At 43.3% G+C, this 21,593-nt stretch overlaps 1 protein-coding gene across 7 annotated transcripts in view; it reads left to right on the forward strand.

Moving 5' to 3' along the window:
• The window catches only part of LOC120804844 (nuclear receptor corepressor 2-like), a 48,732-nt gene extending 27,375 nt beyond the window's left edge, over positions 1-21,357 (forward strand). For 3 of the 7 annotated variants that reach the window (XM_040154517.1, XM_040154520.1, XM_040154524.1), the window contains 26 exons: positions 1-259; positions 1,143-1,190; positions 1,505-1,669; positions 1,855-1,991; positions 2,201-2,300; positions 2,494-2,604; positions 3,374-3,477; positions 5,586-5,736; positions 5,970-6,101; positions 6,256-6,348; positions 6,898-7,115; positions 7,216-7,561; positions 7,704-7,907; positions 8,660-8,911; positions 10,069-10,221; positions 10,325-10,609; positions 10,743-10,926; positions 11,051-11,433; positions 13,867-13,997; positions 14,166-14,341; positions 14,532-14,666; positions 16,130-16,272; positions 16,395-16,448; positions 17,238-17,444; positions 17,928-18,107; positions 18,243-21,357. The exon at positions 1-259 is cut by the window's left edge and continues 21 nt beyond it. In XM_040154517.1, coding sequence (XP_040010451.1) covers positions 1-259; positions 1,143-1,190; positions 1,505-1,669; positions 1,855-1,991; positions 2,201-2,300; positions 2,494-2,604; positions 3,374-3,477; positions 5,586-5,736; positions 5,970-6,101; positions 6,256-6,348; positions 6,898-7,115; positions 7,216-7,561; positions 7,704-7,907; positions 8,660-8,911; positions 10,069-10,221; positions 10,325-10,609; positions 10,743-10,926; positions 11,051-11,433; positions 13,867-13,997; positions 14,166-14,341; positions 14,532-14,666; positions 16,130-16,272; positions 16,395-16,448; positions 17,238-17,444; positions 17,928-18,107; positions 18,243-18,439 — 4,548 coding nt within the window. In that variant the 3' untranslated portion in view covers positions 18,440-21,357. The remainder of the gene's footprint in view (positions 260-1,142; positions 1,191-1,504; positions 1,670-1,854; positions 1,992-2,200; positions 2,301-2,493; positions 2,605-3,373; positions 3,478-5,585; positions 5,737-5,969; positions 6,102-6,255; positions 6,349-6,897; positions 7,116-7,215; positions 7,562-7,703; positions 7,908-8,659; positions 8,912-10,068; positions 10,222-10,324; positions 10,610-10,742; positions 10,927-11,050; positions 11,434-13,866; positions 13,998-14,165; positions 14,342-14,531; positions 14,667-16,129; positions 16,273-16,394; positions 16,449-17,237; positions 17,445-17,927; positions 18,108-18,242) is intronic. The other 4 variants (XM_040154523.1, XM_040154519.1, XM_040154521.1 and 1 more) reach the window with 4 other exon arrangements.
• Positions 21,358-21,593: the final 236 nt, after the last annotated feature.

Raw genomic sequence — 21,593 nt, forward strand, 5'->3', positions numbered from 1 at the left:
TGCAGTCAGCGGAGTGGGAGTGGCAAGGCAGTGCTCCCCCCCCATGCCCTGGCACTGTACCAGCAACAGATCACCATGGCTCATGGGGAGTCCTCCCAGGAGGTTAAACAGCAACAGCAGCAACAACAACAGCAGCAGCTTTCAGGCCAGCCAGGCAAACAGCAGTCTTACACCCCACAGGCAGACAGAGACAGGGAGGCTCTTCACAGCAGCAGCCCTCGTATTCACCCGCGCAGCCCCTCCATCAGCGACAAGGATGGTACGATCATCTCATCTCATTACAGAAAACTACTTTTATTGCCAAAGAACTCACTTAGCTGCCTAAGCTACACATGTAGGAACCCCTCTCACAATTTTTAGCATTTTTTTATATTAATCTCCCAATTACTTTTTCTGTTTTCCCATCACATTATTGTCTTTCTGTATGATCCCTAGTGTCACTCCACTGCGGGGGGTGTGTATGTATAACATGGCACATTGCTGAAATTGTCAGTTTTAAACTGTGTAGAATAAATGAATATATGGAAACCAGATTAGAACTATAAATGAGGAATAATGAAATGATAGAAAGAAAAAGGAGTTTTAGTTGGATTTGATCTAGTTTTACTTAGTTGGTCCTTGCAACATGCTCTAACCTTGAGTCTGTGTTCTCTAGTGTTGAGGGTATTCAGTGTTTCTGGGACACTGGTGGAGAAGGAACTGATAAATGATCTGGTATTGCTACTGACCCAGAAGGGAATACAGTCTAGTTCAGTGCACTTACTCTGTGAGCTTGTGGAATGTGAATCTCTGAGAGCACAGTGTAAGACTTTCAGCAACAGTCCAGACAAAGACAGGTGTTTTCTAACCAGCTGGACATACCAGCTGTGAACTCTGAAGTACAGCAACCTCTTTTTCATGACTTTTTAGAAAAAAAGAAAAGACTTAAAAAGCCCTTTATACCTGCCGCAGAGGCAGGTGTGGACATAGTTTCAAGCTACATTACAGCTACTATTTATTGACATTTCTCTGCATGTGAATACTAAATTCACATCAAGTGGCAATAATATTAAGAGTGTTAATGTGGTAAGTGCATGTTTGTGGGGAAGAGAGATAAATTCTGTGAGGATGCGATGATCTGTGGTGTGTTTGTGTCCCTTCAGAGCTGGAAGGCAACGAGAGGTGGTTACTGACCCTCCTGCAGGGATTAAGTAGGTTCACCCCTTGCCTTCTCCCCGTATTCCTTTGTAATTACACCTTTAGCACACTATAGTGCAAACACCTCCTCTGCTGGATATTACTGTTTGTACTTTAAACTAAATATTAGCAGTGGGTTGTTGTGTATGTTAGCGTATGAATTCAGTGGTGTGTCACCCTGGCGTGGAGGTGGCGTGAGGTGTTCTAAGTGCTCATGACGATGACAGTGAGCTAGCAGTGGCAAAAGGACAGTTTCTTGGATTAGGGGAGGTCTAGTTGAGTCCTGTGTTGTGATCCTGACTCTGTTTGTGTGTCGTCGTCGTTTCAGAAAAGTCTCGGGCTTTCTCTCCACACGCTGAAGCGAAGAAGCAGGCGCTGGGCCCTGATGATCTAAGGACCTCTAACTTGGGTCGCCCAGTTCTCTCCCTGTACCCCATGTCCCCACAAGACATGGCCAAGATCAGTCACGACCAGCACTTGCTCCACTTCAACTGTGAGTCCTCTTCTCTGTCCTATTCTGTTTTTATACTCTTAACACACCTAAATTTTAATATGTATTGTATACTGTGTTTTGGGAACTTTGATTAAAACCTCTGCTTCTTGATGCTAGAATGCCTCTATAACCCTTCTGCCCTTAGATAGTAAGATCTCAAGCTCATAATGACTCCCCTCTTCCAGCGTTCCAGCAAGCAGGCCACCCTTCACTCCCTAGTCTCCCACAGGACAGTGGTAGGCTAGCAGTAGTGAGACCCCCAACAATGCCAGAGCCACCACCTCTCATTTCCTCCACCAAGCCAGGGGGCTCAATCACACAGGTATAGCACCACACAAATGAAAACTAGGGCTTTGAGATAGTCATAGTGAGCGCATAGAAATCATGGAATTTGAAATTTTTTTTTTTTTTTTTTTTAATATACTCTTAGTAGCACACTTAAATATTTGATACATGAAATATTCTGTAAAGACATCAATAAGAGAAATAGAATCTAACATCACCAGTATGACCAAATTCTTGTTTCTTTAGGGCACCCCAGTGCAGTTGCACAGCCCAGCTCATGGGTTGGACCATGGAAAGATGTCCGCAACACAAATGGGGTTGTCTTGGATGGATCAGAGGAAAGTGGGTGAGTAAAACTATCTAGAGGGACTAGCGCACTTCCAGTTTATCTTTTCCATCCACTTCTAAAACATCCATCACAACTTATATTGTGGCCTGATCATCTGATGCATCACCATACATGAAGGTACAGTATGTCTGTCTCATTATCGTCTTCCTGTTCATCCCTTGCTTTTCCCAAACTTTCATGCCATATGCAGCAGGTCCTTTCCCCGTGGTAAAGCAGGAACAGTTGTCCCCTCGCAGTTCGTCCTCCCAAGCTGACAACCTGTCGAACCAGGGAATGACTCATGATAGTGCTGCTGGACGTGGTGTGTGGCTCACTTTTTCTTCTCTTTGATTTAATTTCAGCATACAGTGAACTAGTATTGGTGCTTTGCTTCTACATTTTTCCTAGTCCTGTGTAGTTCAGTAAGTAAAGGATGATACCATTCCAAATATTCAGACTCACTTTTTCCAAGATTTGTTTTTTGACATCAATTGAGATGTCACACACCCTTGAATAACAAAACTAATCCACATGTTTTACTGAACACTGTCATGCTGAAAAGATTTACCTCCTCTGCATGACAGTGACCTGAGGCACACAGCAAGGACCACACTGGAGTGACTTTGGGACAAGTGACCCAGGGTAGACTTAAATCGAGTTCACTAAAGCTCATCTAATCTGACAGAGCTTGATAGGATGTGAAGAATGGGAGAAACTGCTCAAATCCATGTGTGCAGAGCTGGCACACATATACTCAAGAAGATTCAAAGCTTTAATTACAGCAAGTGGTACCTCAACACTTCAGTTTTCCTTTTTAAAAGAAATGAGTAAAACTTTGCAAAACCGTGTTTTGACTTTGACATCACTAGATACAGTGTTTAGACTGAAAATTAGAATTACATATGTGACATAAAAGTAATTTAAAACAACCTGTAGCATTTGCTTTGGTTGCAGCTGTGCTCACAGGCTTTTTGGCAGACCCTTTTTGCAAACCTTAATTCCCAATGATTGTTTTCCACTTTAACTACTCTTAATACGGCTTTATACTTTGGCTTATAGTGACATAAATCTCTTTCTTACTATCTTTACAGCTACTATTCCAGCTGTTCAGGGGGGCAGTATCACTAAGGGCATCCCAGGGACCAGAATGCATCCAGATTCTTCGATCTCCTACCGAGGGGGCTCCATTACTCAGGTGAGCTCAGACCAGCAAATTACTGTAAGTCTAGGTCCTTCGTCCTTCTTAAGGCAGCCATAAAGGAATTAGGAATGTCCAAATCATACTTACATTTTTCTCTATAACATAATTAATGATGGAAAACTAGCACAATCTAGAGATAATTACCTACTGCTATATTTTTACTCTGACTGTAACAGAATCCACCATATGTGCAGTTTGTTATCGCTGCGTTGGGTGCGGCAACCCTGATGCGAGTGTGTTAAGAATATTCTGCTGACAGTGTTCAATTTTGAATAGTGCATTACGACAGATAACAGTTCTCTTCCCCTTTATTTGGAGAACTTCTGAACAACATCTGAAATTAATTGAATAAGTCAGTTTAAAAATGAACCAGTGTAAATGAGCCATTATGTAGCCTTGGGAGAGACTTATTAGTGCTTCCCCTCAGGTCCATATGTGGGAGGCGCTCACTGAGGTAAATGAGTTGCTTTGTCCATACATTGATGAATATAAATGTTGAACTGAAACTGGTGCTATGTTAAACAGTGTTGACGTTCATAGTTGCAGCTTATATGGCTGGTACACTAACAACCCACCCTCGTTGTTTTTAATTAATCCCTAGTTTTTCCCATATCGCTGCTGTCATTTGGCTCTTGCCCACACTGTTTAAAGCCACTGCCATTACACTTAGCAGCCCTTGTGTTACTGGGCTTTGATTTGTGTACTTAAATGAAAGAGAGAACAGCAGAGTTGTTGAGAGGTCATGAGGCAAGCCAAGTGCTGTGGCTGCAGGATTTCCCTGGTGCTGTGACATAACCACAGCTCTAAGTGGCCCTGTCACCCTAGCAACAGGTACACACTGTACCACGTCTGTTCCGTCTCTTATTTATCCATTTACTCTAGACGCTGGCTGAACCCAGTCATTGATATGCCAACTGTAATATCACATCCCACTGGCATACAAGAGAAAACACTGTTAAGGGAGCTGTTATCCACCGTGATAGATTAGTAAGGAAAAGGTGAAAGCGATAAAAATATAATCAGAGCATTTGTAGAGGGACAGCTCATATGTTTGTTCAGCTTGCTTTATGGATTGATAGATATGTGTAAGCTCCCATATAAATGGCACTGGTGCACTTTCTTAAGGAATGGATGAGACTGCTTTGGTCAGTGCCATTTGATCCTGTAAACAGAACACCCCCCCCCCCCCCCCAAAAAAAAAAAAAATCACAGCAAGCACTACTTCTCTGGCCCCAACATTCAGCAGGTCTTCTTGGAAAAAGTGCAATCAACAGACAAAATACAATATGCATTACAATCAAATCAACAGCTCACTGTTTCTCCAATTACATCTAATTTCACAATCCTGAAAAGAAAAGAAAAAGCAAAGCAAAGTGTTCCAAACACACAATATCTTTACAGTAACTGTATCAGTCAGGATTATTGACCTGCACTTTGATTTATTAACGACCCTTCAAAGCTGTTTTCTAAACTAATTTTATTAGGGACCTTTGTAACCAAGCTTAGTTAATTCTATTGAGTAAAAGCCATATGACACAGTCTGTTTTCATAGCATTGTTTGTGGGTTTTGGAAAGTCTGCTATTCAGTGTCGGGTTCCATCGTAGTGATCATACCTGATAAAAGGTTATTTAGGCTATATAACAGAATTGACTATTCAGTGCAATCACATAGGAATTGTAGAGTATTTTACAGTATATATCCAATAGTGGCTGTTACCTGTACCTGACTTGATCGTGGGCATTGCTGTTGGCGTTGCTATTGCAGCTGTCTTTGCAGTTAGGTAGGAAGGAGGAGCCTGTTGGGACCGCTACATAGCCTTCTACTGCCTGAGGAGACAAGTTCAAGTTTGTTTGCTGATAATGAGGCCTTATTATTATTGTTGTTGTTTTTTGTTTCTTGTTGTTTTAAAAAAAAAAATTTTTTAATGTGAGTTTGGCATGTATAAGGTGGTTGTGAAAATGTTCAGTCGAGGTGATCGCTTGTAGGTCCTTGCTACAATTTGTCTTATAAAAGTCATGATCAGATTTGGACTTTTTCTTAAGATCAGCTACTGCTGCACACTGATAAAGTGCAGGTATCATATCTCCTCCCCTCACCACAGGGGACACCGGCTGACGTCCTGTATAAGGGAACCATAACCCGTTTGATCACAGAGGACAGTGCCAGCCGAGCTGAGAGGGAGCGGGATGAGGCACTGTCTAAAGGCCATGTGCTCTACGAGGGCACCAGCGGGCACATTCTCACATATGAACGTGAGTACTTCAGCTAGAATACAGTATATTTTATGCCATCGCCAACTGTTGCTTTAATCGTGCCTAATATCTAGCAAAAGCACAACAAATGGTATGGTTTCCACTGAGTTAGCCTTGCAAGTACTATACTGAAACTTGAGTCAATCATACAAATTATTAGATCTCATTGAGTATCATCCCTAAACTAAGAGATATTGTTTACCCAATTATAGTAACACCATTGTCATTTGTAGGCACTGCTTCTCATACCCCTAAAGATGAGGGCAGGGAACTTCTAGGCCTGAAGCGTCCTTATGATGCTATGGAGGGAGGCATCTCTAGAGGCCTGCCTATGAGGGATTCACTGTCCGCTGCCAACTGTGAAGGTAAGAGAAAACTCCACTTAACCCTCTGCCGCTCTCACAAAAGGCTACTGGATGTAATCATGTTTGACCGTTGTTTACTCACATACACCTGTAATTATTGATGGAATCAGTTACCAAAGTCTTGAATCTCACTATTCCTTCCCCTCTACCTCAGGTCTGATTGGGCGAGCCATGCCTCATGATAGAGACAGTCCGCACCACACACCTTACAAGGATGCTCATCACATCCGTGGGTCCATCTCACAAGGTAGGATAACATAGCATAGCAGATCAAAGTGACACAATAGCACTGAGAAAAGTCTAAAAGATATTGCAGCAGATTAAATCTTTGAGGATGAATGTAAATATGTCTGCTTGCAAGAAAAATCTGTTTAATATCGTCTCTTGTCTCTGTTTTCATTCTCTGTGTTTCTCCTGAAGGTACTCACTCTTTGAGGTCTCACTCAGTCAGCCCTCACTCTCATTTCTCATGCAGCAGAGCTGCAGAGAAAGATAGCTTATTCTTTTGCTTTTTTTCCTTTCAAGAAACAGATTGTGCCAGCTTACCAGAACTCACCCACTGGCATGAGTACCTTCATGTTGGTATTCGTATTTATCTATCTGATGGCAGTAAAGTCAAATAACAATCCTGTCTCATCTTGCCCAGAGACAGTGGTGGATTAAGCTGCTCAGAACCTTTCTTTGTGCCTGTCCTGTTTAGTTCTCCATTTCTCAGCTCCCTTGTGCCTAAAAAAATGAAACACACTTCCCAGTCTAGTTTGAAGAAAATAAGATTGACATATTTTTATGATTTCAGGTATACCTCGTCATCTGGACCCTCAGGATGGATACCTCAGGAGGGAGGCTAAGCAGATGAAGAGAGAGGGCTCCCCACCCCGTGGACCCAGTTCGCTCTCTGACCCAATGAAGGGAAGAGAGGCCATGGTGCCCACTGTTAAGGAGGCTGGACGCTCCATCCACCTCATTCCCAGGGAGGAGCTCAGACAGCCTGCGAAGGAAGGCATCATAGCACAGGTATACACACACACTAACAACACCTGTAGATGCGATCCAACCCTTAATGTTTGGCCCTCTATACGCTTAACTGATTAATTCCTGTTGCGCTTCTCTTCAGGGAACACCCATGAAGCAGGAGGCAGCTGGTTCAGGGAAACGTCATGATGTCCGCTCCATCATAGCCAGTTCACCACGTTCCTACCACAACACACCCTCCCATCTGGAGATGCGTGCTGAGAGGGGTCGCTATGAAGAGGCTCCAAAAGGGCGCCCCAGCGCAGTGGTCAGTACATCTAGCCCTATAGCCCGCTCTTCTCCCCTTACACTGGGGTCAGAGCAGGGAGGCAAGGCTCATCATAGCCCAGTGGGCTACGACGACAAAGGCGCCTTAAGGACCCCTTACCCTGGACCCTCCCATCGGGGCTCTCCTCTGTCCAGAGAGGCAAGCCAGAGGCAGCATGATGGTAGGTTTATCTTGTGCACTCCAGACGATTGTTTTTGTTGGTTCCTGAAAAAAAGGTTTTGCTATAGCCACATCTGCTTGAAATATCTTTGAACAATTTGCTTCGCCCAAAAGTCCATACATGCATTTTTTTTTTACTCCAGGTTCCAGTAAGAACCCGCCCCAGGAGCGTAAAGCCACACCGACCCCCAGGGAGATGAGTGCCACCAAATCACCACTCCCTGGTGTTCCTGATCAGCAGGCCTATGAGCGTCTCCTGCAGGGTCTCGGAGCTGCAGATGTGTACCGTCAAATCCCCTTAGCCTTTGATCCTGCAGCGCTGCCCCGGGGCATCCCTATTGACCCAGGTACAGCCAAAGTCAGAGCTGGGAAAAAAAAAAAATAGAACAAGTTAGACTTGTGCTCTGAAACTCTAATTTTAAGTGTGAAGGTCTTGAAGGCCCTGCACATCTTCTCAGCTGTTTTCAGTTATTCTGACTTGATCAGACCTCAGCACAGTTGTGGTTTGGTGGAGCTTTGCTGAGAGTTATGTGAGGTCAACAAAATCCATGTTCTGTAAAAACTATAAAGGCTCAAGTTGTCCCGCAGTGTGCAGACCAACAAGAACCTTGCATGAAAAATGTATCCTTTTGTTATTGTAATGGGACCTTTGAGAAGGAGCAAAATTAGCTCAACTTTGGCCGCAGCACAGTATATCAACATCCAGCAAAGCACCGCATTGACCAGTCAAAGACATGAAAGCACATATAGACTACATTGGTACACTACCAGTGTCTCCGTTTCTGGTTATCCTTCAAACCGGACTTCGTGGTTTATATTTCATCTTCTTGCCAGTAGCTGTAGCACCACAACCACACCATTGTAGTCCTTTGCAGTGTTTTGCCGGAGAGTCTGGTGATCTCAACACAGTCGGACAGGTAAAACAGAACGGTAAAGGGAGGAAGATGTCAGTCAAACACAGTCTGTACACACCCTCATAGCCCTGAGAAAAACGTCTAATCAAAGAAAAAAATTGAAAGCATCTGTGTGGCCTTTGATCATTTTGATTTATTATTTAGTCCAATATGAATGACAGACATTTCCTATCCTTCGTCCACAGCAGCCTACTACTTGCCTCGCCACCTAGCCCCCAACCCAGCGTACCCTCATCCCTACCCCTACCTCATCCGTGGCTTTCCTGACACTGCGGCCCTAGAGAACCGCCAGACACTGCTCAATGACTACATCACATCCCAGCAGATGCACCAGTGGCCTGCAGCCGCCGCCATGGCTGCCCAGCGATCAGACCTGCTGAGGGGCCTGACTCCACGAGACCAGCCCCTTCCTCTGCCCTACTCTGCAGCCCCACGTGGTAAGGCTAACTGACTTCACAATACTTAGTTTGAGTCATATTACGTATGCTACACCTACAGATGGGCTTGCTAAGTGCCCTTATCATTACTGAACAGCAGCAGGGTTCATGTTGCCTAGTTTTCATTCAATAACAGAACCGTCTGTCAGGTGAAACATGAAGAACTACAGTGCTGTTTGTGGCCTACTTAACCTTGTACCTCACTCTGCAACTCAGGTGTATTGATGCATTCACAATGATGTCTATATTACATTATTATATTCTATAAAAGGTTGCAAACTTTCATGGATTCAGCTGTAGATATATTTTGAATATGTTTTTCTGTAGCCATTGCTGTAATCTCTTGGTATTTTATGTCACTTGGATCTGATGTTTATCTTAAGCTGCATGTTGCAGTTGTCAGACCCACAAAAGCAGTTGGCAGTCAGATGGTGTGCTGCATAAAACAGCAGTTAAAGGTAATTAGTAGCTGCTAGAGAAGGAAACATGAATAATCTGACTTGGTTGTCATCACTGTCTGGAGAATAATTTTTAAAGCATCAAATACATCTAACTTGCTACAATATTTGACTTCCATTTTTCTTATTTGATACAAGTAAGTTGAAATGCATTTAAGTTGCTCAACAGTTTCTGTTGCTCGGACTCAGTGACAGAGCAGAGAGTGAGTTTAGTTTTCAATATAATGTAATAAACTAGGAAATGTCAACAAATCAGAAGTGCAAGCATTTACAGGAACACGTCTTGCATCATCCATCAGTGATTTTGTCTTGACACGCTCACCAAAGCAGAATCTGATCAGATCCAACGGTCATTTTAGCGCCTTTGATCATTTACTTCCTGTTTTGCAGTTTGTCTGTGGTGATTTAACAATTTCCAGATTTAGACCAGGTGGTTATGATTGACCTATTAGTTGATTCATAATGTCTTTTTTCAAAAGGTGTTTTTAGTGGTATTTATTTCAAGGGTGCCAGCTTTTCCTCGCATTTTTAAACTACCTATCAAAACCTCTAACTGTTACATTCCTGAATGATATCCTGCAATATGGACCAATATGAGACAGCAGTATAGGCTTTATTTACCTGTTATCCTCCACATCAAAACACATCTGGACTATCTATTAGGTTTTCCTTTACCCCTCTCTTCTTTCTGTCCCCTAGGGATCATCGATCTTTCTCAGTTGTCACACTTACCTTTCCTGGTCCCTCCCTCTGCAGGGACAGCCGGCTCCCCTATGGATCGCATCACCTACATCCCCGGGGGAAGCACGTCCTTCCCTGGCAGGCCTTACACCACCTCCCCCATCTCACCAGGTACAATTCAGTTCACACAAGCAAACTCACCTAGAGATCGAATAAGTTGCAGTTATTGTTTTCATAATTGTTTTTCTTTTTCTCTCTGCTTTTTTCTGTACAGTTGGCTCCTCACACATAAACAAGATGCAAGGCACATCCTCATCTTCGGAGCGCGAGCGTGAACGAGACCGTGAACGTGACAGAGAGAGGGAGAGGGACCGGGAGAGAGACAGAGAGCGGGAGAGAGAGAGGGAGCGGGAACGGGATCGGGAGAGAGATCGTGAAAGAGAACGTGAGCGAGACCGGGAAAGGGAAAGGGACCGGGACAGAGAGAGAGACCGAGAGCGTGACAGAGAGAAGGGCGGATCTGTTGGAAATGTGGAGCACGCCCCCATCTGGCGACCAGGTCTGGAGCAACTAGTGTTTTTTCATTTTTGTCTGCATGTTAATAGTAAAATCAAATATTGACAGCACAAATGTAGTTTGAGGAAAGAGCAATGCATTTGTGAAATTAAAGGAGTCGGTTTTGTGCTTCTCAGGTACAGAGCACAGCTTGTCAAGCAGTAGCAGCAGTGTGAGACCTGCTTCCCAACCCTATAGCCACCAGCACTCCCCAGTGTCACCTCGTACCCAGGAGACTGTGCAGCAGAGGCCAAGTGTCCTGCACAACACTGGGGGCAAAAGTCTCTCTATCAGTGAACACTCCAGCCCATCTGTGTTACGGTAAAACTGCTTTTCCATTCTGTCTTTACAAGGAAAACACTGGGATAATTTCTCATAACCTTCACAGCGAAAATTAACATTCTGATTGCCCTGTCTAATCAGTACGTTTTGTTTGGGCCATCAGGTCCATGCCCTCAGGGCCAGCCCGCTACCAAGGTTACCCTGGCCACCTTCAAAGGACAGGTCTGCCCCCTGAGGCCTACCCACCAGTAATGGATTCAAGTGTAGCCAAAGAGCAGAGTCGCGATGGAGGCAAAATCAGGGGAGGTCTACCCAAGCATGTGCAGGACCAGCACGGACCCTCCAGTAAAGCAGACCCCAAGCTGTCCAGCCCCAGCCCAGGAGGAATATATCCAGGTTCCTATCCCTCGGCTTCAGGCCGGCCCCAACACCTGCTGCCTCCCCAGTCGGATAACCCTCCTGGCCGTGGAGAAAGCGGTACACCTAGTAGGGAAAAGACTCAAAACAAACCGATGTCCATTCAGGAACAAGAGCTCCGAGCACTCGGTAAGACCACCATGACTGCGGCCAACTTCATAAACGCGATTATTATGCGTCAAATTTCTTGTGAAACGGGGATGCCAGAGACGGGCTCGCTTGTTGCCAGCAGCGCCACTGATGGTAAGACGCTCTGGATCCCAGGGTCCCCCTCATCACCCAGACCCTCCCCCGTCAGTCTGTGGCCTATTGCACGCTGTGGTGGTTGGCATTATCAAATCAGCCCAATTCATTTACATTTTTTTCTTTCAATGCTACAATTTTTTGCTTTTTTTCCAGTTTTATTATTAGTTTTTCTTTACAGACTTAAAGACCACCAAGGGTGCCCTCTGGAAAACCAAAATTCTAGCCTGTCCAAATTGGACTAAACTGACCGAAATTAAATTTGAAGAGGCAGTTTATAAGCTTAATAGAGCATTGATAAAATATTAATAGCAAACAACTCGACACATTTAATTTTCCATGAAGAAGATCCTAGGTGTCCTTTAAGGTGTCATTTAAGGTAGCTGAAGCTGGTGGGACATTAAGGCAGAACATCCTTTGCTGCTTATTTTTATTTTCTTTTCGTAGACGATGTGACTTGAATTTAACGTGGCACCCCTCCTCCCTCCCTTTCGGCTGCTTACTTTAAACAGAATATTTCCCCTCATGCAAATGGGCATAAAAAGAATATTTTAGACACTTTAAAAGGCATTTCATCGCAGGAGGCTTTTATATCCCATGTTAAAGGACATTGGTTGTAATGTATTTCAAGCAGTTTGACTTCATACATGCAGTGGCTTTACTTCACTACTGCATTTCTTCTGAGGCACTCCTTCATACAAATACTCACAGACCCATTTGAAACGCATTGTGCTGGGGCACTACTTTGGGTTATGACTGCATATAACCCAGATGACTAAAAGGGAACGGGGAATACGTGTGAGAGTCCCTTTTATTAAATGTCATTGAAAGCCTTACCAACCATCAAACTGACCCCCTGGGGTCCGAGAGAGCACCAGTGTTACACAGAAGGAGGGTCTTGAAAGGGGAGGCATGTGGAAAAGACTGGGGAGCCTGTCAGCCATCCAGGGGGAGGGGGGTACTACAGGTTCTGGCCCTCCAAATCTCTGCATGTTCCTATTTATGGCTCACTGTAATTTGTGCTGATTTTTTTTTTTTTTTTTTTTTAAATTCAATGTTTTTTTCACACACACCCAATACTCAGCACATCTCTCTCAATCAAGCCTCTGGGATTTTTTCCGTCATTTGGAATGAGAATTGTTTTTGTTGTTTTCTGCTTGTAGAGCAATGTGTCGAATCTGTATTTATACAAGACTGCAGGGCAAGAAAACTGCATGTTAAGTTCAAATGTTTGTTAAAGTGGTTTTGTATATACAGAAGTCAACAGGAAGCATGCTTTGCAAAACAGATGACACTCGTACACAGACTTACTAATAGGACATCATCACCTTGCTGTTGGCACGCCCTCACAAACTAGTAGACAGGACCATAGAGAAAAAATGCAGGCCATTGTAAGCTGCCGCTGTAATAAACCCAGAGTTTTTTCTATCGTTGCTAGCTAACAACTAAAACCACAGTGTCCTGTCCCTCGGGGGGACTTGTCCTCCCTGGGAGTCCGTACAGTCAATCGTGACCCACCCCTCTCCCTCCCGTGCACAACTTACATCATCCTCTCTGGAGATACTGTAGTGCAAGAGTTGTGTAAGAAAACACATAGTCAGACATAACGCACGAGGGAAAAACTGTTTTGAAATAAGTTCATAGTGCTCTCTAGTGCATGCTACTGGAAATCTTTAGTCCTACAATGGTTCAACAATAATTTGCCATTGACATTTTTTTTGGCAAACCCAGAATGGGTCTGTCTTGAGTTATTTTTGTACTTTTAGTATTCATAACCTACTTGTTTTCATAGCATACAGTAAATGCATTTGTGTTCTCTTTGTTGCTAAGGGTAGTCCTTTATGATTTGTTTTTAAATCCGTCTTTGACGGAAAGATGGTCTTCCGTTAAAAAGTGACTTTGTTACTTCTTCATTTATGAGTCACTGATGCAAAACCAGTCAATTTTAGCATCATTTCTCATCAAAGCCAGGCTTGCTAGGTGTGTATGCAAAAAGTACTCTATAAATAATTAAGACATCTGAAGTAGCATGTCACACACACTTGTCCTATAGTGTTTTTGTAGGAGAGCTTGCCCTTTGAGCTTTCATGTGCAGGTGCTACATGAAATATTTAAATTGCACATCCACCATGAGTCCCGATGGATGGGCGGACATTTCAGAATTATGCATGTTTTCATTGGCACATTTTAGAGATCTTGAGTTTTGTCACCATGCATTAAAAAACAAAACTAACTTTTATCCATGTGTGGATGTGATTTTTGCCTGTGCGTGTGTGTCTGTGTGTGTGTCTGTGTCTGTCTGTTTTATTTGACTCTCAGCTCAACAGAAGATGGAGCCACACGGTCTGTACCGTCCTCCGTCTGAGGAAAGACTGTCTCCAGGCCAACAGCCCCCGTCCCCATGTGTTAAAGGCAGCCAGAGGGTGGTCACCCTGGCACAGCACATCAGTGTAAGACTGCTCAGCCCCACTGCATTACAACTGGCAGAAACAAACAATCATATCTTGATATGTGTTTAGTATATTTCCTAAGTGGTTTAATGTGCTGAACAGAATAGGTATTTTCATGTATGCCAGGCAATGTTGTCTCACGGCAGGTCTATGTCTTTACGTAAACAGGAGGTGATAACTAAAGACTACACCAGGCAGAGCCAGCAGCAGCAAAGCTACCACGGCTCTCCTGTCCTGGACTTAACCCGTCCACCCAGTGCCTCCCAGCCCCCATCCACCTCACAGGAGTCAGCCCAAGGGGCCCGCTATCCAGAGGGCCTTGGTGGAGAACGCAACAGAGACCGGTAGGAATTACTTTCAAACAGGATCACTTTGGAACAAAAGAAATTTCTGTTGAATGCATCGAGTGGGTACTGTCTACTGTATGTGCCTTCACCCTTTGTTACTGATATTTTTAATTTAAACGAGGATTCATTGAATTGGACTCATGATAACCACCATGCTGTAAATCTGTCTGTCTTTGTATTCTCCCAGGTCTCCTCCTCAACCCAAGACATCACCTGTTAGTGTTTCAAATGACGGCATTGAACCAGTGTCTCCTGCTGGAGCCAGCTCTGAACCTGAAGTCCAGGGAGGGGCCTCCTACCCCAACGAGCAAGGAGAGCAAGGGTAAAAACTCACATTGCTGCAGATGTTTAATTGCTTGTGTTAACTTAAGTGGGTGCAGTCACATGAAAGTCAAGTCAAGCCAAATATAATCAAACTTTGTGGCACCTGTTCAGTTTATTTAGAACACAGCTCGTACAAAATTTAGATTAGCACGACTAAAAGTAAGTATCTTTTTCCTAGTTGAATATTGAGTTGAGTGCTAGTTCCAGTATTTGAACAAACTGAACAAAGTCTGGTCTTTCCATCGTCATACAACATACAGTAACACTGCATCTCATGGTGTTTGATGTTGTGTTTGCATGAATAACATTAATGTCTAAATTAATGTAACCAAACATCATGTCTGGAGGTGGAGGGTTTTAGAGATCTAATAGCACTACTGGTCAGCCTGGGAGAGATGCTTTACCCACGTCCCTCTTGGGATGTTACTAATGTAGCACTCGTGTCACTGTAAAACAGAGAACTATAAGCTATTGGATCAGTTCGAGGTTCGAAGGAGTTTGGTCTACTATATTTTCATTTAAGTTAAGACCAGCCTCTATTTTCTTAGTTTAATAACTTAAGTTTTAACAGGTTAAACCTATTTATTTTAGCTGTTTTCCCTTTGAGTTGATTCTCTTTGTGTATCATGTAAACAGATGAGATAAGTATAAGTATAAGTATAAGTATAAATATAAGATAAGTATAAATTTGATAGAATCCTTTATACGTATATCAAATGGTCTCATTTATTGACAATTTATTTAACGTTACCCTCTTAAACCATTGTCAAAATACACTATAACCAAACGTGATAAAAGACAAAGCGAAACTCAACAAAACCATCTTGGTTAATCTTTGTAGTGCTCGGACAAAATTACGAACTTCGTTTTGATCAAAATAAACTCCTAGAGAGATGAATGTGAAAATGTTGTGGCTTTACACACCGTTTAACTCTGCTGCTTCCTGACTCTCTCTACGGTTGCTGGGCACCATTTCCCTCTCTGAGCTGTGCATAACTGTACGAGGAGCTCAAGAGGGGTGGGTACATCAAAGGAAGGGTCAAGTTGAAATAAAAAGGTTTAGAGAATTGAGAGATTTTTTTCTTTTGAAATCTCACTTAAAATTTACATTGAACCAAGATAAAGTGATTTCAATGTGTTTTGAGAAAGATATTTTTGTCATAAATGTATAGGCTTTTCTGTTCAGCCTGCTGCCACCAACCCGCAGCATTAAATAGGTGGATGATTTGAAATTTAGTTATAACATTTGTTTGAATCTTTGTTGTAGTCTTACAAGTAATTTCAGCAGAAATTAAGTGTTTGGAATTAACTTGCAGGTGGTGCTTAGACATGCCCAACTACTGAATTTATAAGCATACAAAATGGGGAATATCAAAGCAGTGTTGATTAGAGTGTGTGTGTGTGTGTGTGTGTGTGTGTGTGTGTGTGTGTGTTAACATGGCTCTCCTTTTCCTCCCACAGAATGGGCTCCCGTTCCCCTCCCAATGCCTCCCAGCCTCCAGCTTTCTTCAGCAAGCTGACGGAGAGCACCTCAGCTATCGTGAAGTCAAAGAAACAGGAGATGATCAAGAAGATGACTGTGGTGGGAAACGACGGTGATTTCAGTAAGTCTGACCTCAGCACAGGCACAAGTGCACCATCGAAAATTGTTTTCAGAAGAAAACCTTGCATGTGATTTGATAAAGAGAATGGACTTTTAAAAAGAAAACCACGTTCACATTTTCAGATGCTGGTCAGCCGGGAACAGAGATCTTCAATATGCCGGCGTCTACAACTGCAGGTGATTTATTTCCACCTCATCCATTATTGGCTGTTTGCAAAGTAACTCATATGGCAACCGAGTGCACAATGCAATTTGAGGTCTGTTTAGTTAATAATTACCACACAAGGTGGAGTAGCTTACAAGAGTTTGGTTTCTATTTGAGCAACTTGATGTCAAAAACCTTAATAGAGTTTGGTCTATTTTAGGGCACATGCATCTGCTGCTCACAGGCGAGAACAGTGCTTGCTCCATGTTTTCAGACTAGAGCTGTGGTGAAAGGTGCCGTATACAGAAAATCTTAGAGTCCTAAGGCGGCATTCACACAGGGAATGAACTTGACCTGTGTCCCCACATGACACCATAATTGCTAGAGCTTCTATGAAATAAGATGCTTGCAAGACTGGGGAGAAGCCTTACGAGAAAATCTTTCCCTTCTCAACCCCTCCGTCTGGGTGGCCTGGAGGCACTATAAACCTACACTATGTAATGCCCACATACGAACGCAGCACAAATGCAATGAACCTTCCCAGAATGACGATGTTTGTCTGCTCTACCCTGCAGCCTTTTCACACCTCTCATGCTGCCCTTAGTTTTTTCCACTCTTTTGGCCTCTGTTTTATCTCTTTATTGCCTACTTTCTTTCAGTATTCTACTTCATGCTGTGGCTCTGTGGATAATTACTCACTCTTCCTCTTCCTCTTTTCGCTGTGCTTTTTGCTTCATGCCCTGTCTTCCTGCTTACGATAGCGCAATCTATGCTTGCCGTCCCTCTCGCCCTCTGACTTGTTTAAAACTTTCCTTTCACAGGACCTGTGAGTGTCCGCAGCCACCCAGCTCCAGAGGCCCCTGGTAACTCAATAGGCCTGGAGGCCATTATAAGAAAGGCCTTAATGGGCAAATACGATGATCAGTCTGAGGAACGCTCTCCATCCAACGCTGCTAACCCGATGGGTTCCAGTGTGTCTGCTGGTATGCCTGTAGCCGACGGACGTGCTGAGGACTGTTTCTCACAAGGTGCGACATCCTCAAGAACGTTTGTATTTTATCTCGTTTACTTCTTTTCTGTTGCCAGGCTAGCCATTTTTTCCTCTGCTTCCAGCCTTTATGCTAAAATAAACTTAGCACCTCCTGGTCTTAGCTTCATATATACAGATATGGGAGTGGTATGGGAGTATATTTTTTTCTTCCCCTCTTAAAGTTAATTCTTTAGTTAAGTCCCTATAAAGCCTTTTAATAGTGTATTTCTTATTCCACGAGAGAAGGACTGAATAACTATATGTGTTTTATGTTTTCATTTACAATACCCCCAAAACATGTTAAAACAACACTTGGCTCATTAACAAAAATGAATGCAGTTCAGTTAGTTCCTCACTTATATTGTAAGGGACAATAGGCCGAGTAGCTGCTCTGGAGCTCCAAATAGAGCTGGAAATGTTTTTCACAGGAGTGTGTTACACCGTAGGTTCAAAACCAGAATTCTGCCTCCCCTGTTTCCAGGTGGGGGAAAGTCCTCAAAGGGCAGTGGGCGCTCTAATGGTCGCAAAGCCAAGTCCCCAGGACCAGGTCTGTCAGGGGGGGAGAGACCGTCCTCTGTGTCCTCAGTCCACTCTGAGGGAGACTGCAACAGACGAACTCCCCTTACTAACCGTGTGTGGGAGGACCGGCCTTCATCCACAGGTATACAGTGTCTTTTTCTTTAAAACTGTGATTGATTTACTGTTAAGTGATTTGGTACAGTTTTCTGCTGTTGTCTGGAAAAGGAGAAAATGTCTTAAACACATCATACAAATTCTGTTGCTTTGCTTTTTGCAGGTTCAGCTCCAACTGCCTTCCTGTGTAACCCGTTGATGATGCGTTTCCCCAGTGGCACAGTATCCGCTCCCTCCCCCTCCTCCGGCCAGCCGGGGGGCCAGGGCCCAGGGTCAGGACCTGGACAGGGCCGCTCCTGGGAGGAGGAGCCCAAGCCTCTGCTCATGTATCAGTACGAGAACCTATCTGACAGCGAGTGACCTGAAATGCCACAGTACAAGAAGTCCCCGCTAACAGCCAACCACCTATGTGCTGCTGCAGCCACACACACACACACACACACACACACACACACACACACACACACACACACACACACACACACACACACACACACACACACACACAAACACACATACACACACCTGCTGAGGCATCTGCAATCCTACCCACACCATTCCACTCTGCATTTCCTACATCAGCCCTCAAGCAAGGATCATGTCATATTTTCACACACTTGACACCAAGCAGCGACGAGCTGGAAAACTGCTGCTCTGTGTGTGCGTGTGTGTATGTTTGCGCTTAGGTGTTATGCATTCACTCCAGGACTACTCTAAAGGACAAATCACTTTTTCTTTCTTTTTTTTTTTTTTTAACTTCACTACTTTTCCTCACTGGCCTTATCAATATAGACACATTGACCTGCACCTTTTGGGTGTACTGCTCTAATGTGCTGACACTTGTGTGGAAGGGACTCTGAGGTCGTGTTGTTGGTCTGGTCAGGAGCCTGATGACAGCTGTTCTAGAGACAGATTGTGCCCGCAGATCTGAAATGAGAGCAGCGGCCCACGCAGCGAGGACCCTCTCACGTTTCTTCACGGTGAAATCCAGGTGCAGGCGGCCTGTGCACTGCTACCACTACAAGAATACGTGCAAGGAGGACGGGAGATGAATCTACATCCGGTTTTTCTTGCTTTGGGTCTTTCTTTTTCTCCTTTTTAAATTCAGTCCAGTCCTGTGTTTGGAATGTAAGCTGAGACCTTTAGTACATTTTGATGGTGAGCTTTTGACGGTGTCATTTGTTGTCTCTTATCTGCAATGATGTATCTTTTTTTTTTGGGGGGGGGGGGTCAGAGATTGTTATGCGGGAGGGTCATATCATTGGTTTACAGGGTAAACATGCTGTTCATCGCTGACGTCGTCATATATTTGGGAGGGTCCTGGAGAATAGTGATGGCCTGCTGACTTCAGGCATCCACGTGGGGAGAGATGATTTGCCAGATGGATGGCACTGAGACAAGTGACACTTCTCACTGTTTTTATATTAACCATGTCTGTGTTTGTTGAAAGCGTTTTTGGATATTAAGCACTTAGTTGTCAGTCTATTCACGATGGCATTTTAAAGAATCTGTGTTTCCTGGGGCAGGTGAAAAGTGGACTCAAGAACAGCAAAGAAGTCCCGCTGTGGACGTATCCTTTAACACCTACCTGTTTATTTTGGTCTTGCCGCCGATATTCTTTAGCGCTCCCACACTCAAAGCGACAATCACATTTTAGTGAACGACGAATCAGCCGCTTCGAGCAGGTGCAGACCGAACTTAAAGCTGCTTAAAGGCAAATTCCTCAGCATCACTTGGAGTTTGCTTGCATTGAAGAGGTGACAAAAAAAAGCCATCTTTCTATTACCCCTTGGTCCATGGTGGCGGTCGCTTCAGCTGGCCTGCTAGAATCTCGTCTAGGAGCTGTTGTGCCGGTCTGACCTCTGACCTTTTACTGCCTAGTGGTGGACCCGAGACTCAACTCCACATCCAGGCAGATTTTGTACAGTTATGAGATATTCCTAGTGTCAAGTGCCATTTATTTTACATATACAGTACTGAAGTTACCAAGTGACGCACAATTTTTCTTTTAGCCCCCCGTGCTAGGGTTTATACTGTCCATGCAGGGAAATCTAAAAACAAAAAAGCAAATGAAACGTCCTTTTTTAATTTTTTGTGTGCTGCATTTCTTTCTTTTCTTCCAAATCCATCACAGCCTTAGCTTTTAACTGTTTCAATTATTAGATCTATCATTTTGAACACGACAATGCTGTATCCCAGGCTCAGCTTACCTGGGCCTGCATCAAATGTTCTCTCCACTATGAGACCTATAACATATTTCAAGTGTACTTCAGTGCATCTCCTGTGTTTGTACGGGTTCCAGGAAGTCGAGGAAAAAGGCATTCGAAAGCATTCTGGTAGTTTTTTGTAACATTAGTTGACATGTTTTCACATTTATTTGCAGTGTTTTAAAGGCCCTCTCTGTTAATGATGTGAAATGTTTCCAGCTTGTGATTTTGTGCATCCAGGGACAGTTTCTTTCCCCTGACTGAAAACTCTGAAGCGATGGCATTGAGCTTATTTAGTAGTTTAGAAAGACTCACCTCTATCTCTAGTTCTTTTTTGTCACAGTGGATCGTCACAACACAAACATAATGACTGTTATAGGACTACCTCCTCTTCCTTCTTCATCATACTTACCTGCAGAAAGCTCATCTCAGCCATGTTTTTTTTTTTCCTTTCCTATCCAGACAGATGGAAGGTTTGTAATTTCATCAGGCAAAGCAAAAATACAGCCAGGCTTTATACATTGGTTCTCTATGTGTGTTTATCATTTATCCGCTGATGAAATTTAAGAATGTGATGGTAAACAGACTAAGCCATATCCAGCTGTTCCCTAAACTGATGACAGACTAATAGGTTGTTTTTAAAAGTATATACTCAAATCACTTATAACTTACATCCATTTTGTTTCTTGTCCATACAGTTTCTGTGGTCAATACACACCTGTTTCATTATAAAACAAAATAATCATTCAAACCTAAAAAGAGTTGATATCTGATGTGTTCCCTGGACTGTCCAAGGGTGGGTGGGGGGGATTGACATAAACAGTACATTGTTCAACAATTTTTGTGCATAATGATTTTTTTTATTATAACCCACTGTATAATAGCAAGGATTGTATATAAAACTGAAGAGATGTAAATATTTATGTGGCTTGCTTCAAGGTTGGTATTACAAAAAAAAATATTCACATGGTTAAATTCTACATGCCCACCAGCAAGCTTTGTGGATAGCAGTGTAAAAATGAAAAACAAAAAAGACACTGCCTTAATGTTTAAATAAAAAGCTTATTGCCATTCATGCTCTAAGAGTCGTTATTTATTGGTGTGTGTCTGTGTTGGATGCTTAATATTATTAATATTATTTATTTTGCCCTTCCGGGAAATTTGATAGAGTAATGAAAGTAATGATGGTAAAGTAGCACCAGGGGGCAGTATATGCATATTTTTTATAGTTATGTATTGAATGTGTCTAAATTCTGGAGGAGATACTTGATCACTGCATGTAATCATTTTGCATAAAATGAACAAAT

This window comes from Xiphias gladius, chromosome 19 (genome assembly GCF_016859285.1).
Source record: "Xiphias gladius isolate SHS-SW01 ecotype Sanya breed wild chromosome 19, ASM1685928v1, whole genome shotgun sequence".
NCBI classification, from domain to species: domain Eukaryota; kingdom Metazoa; phylum Chordata; class Actinopteri; order Istiophoriformes; family Xiphiidae; genus Xiphias; species Xiphias gladius.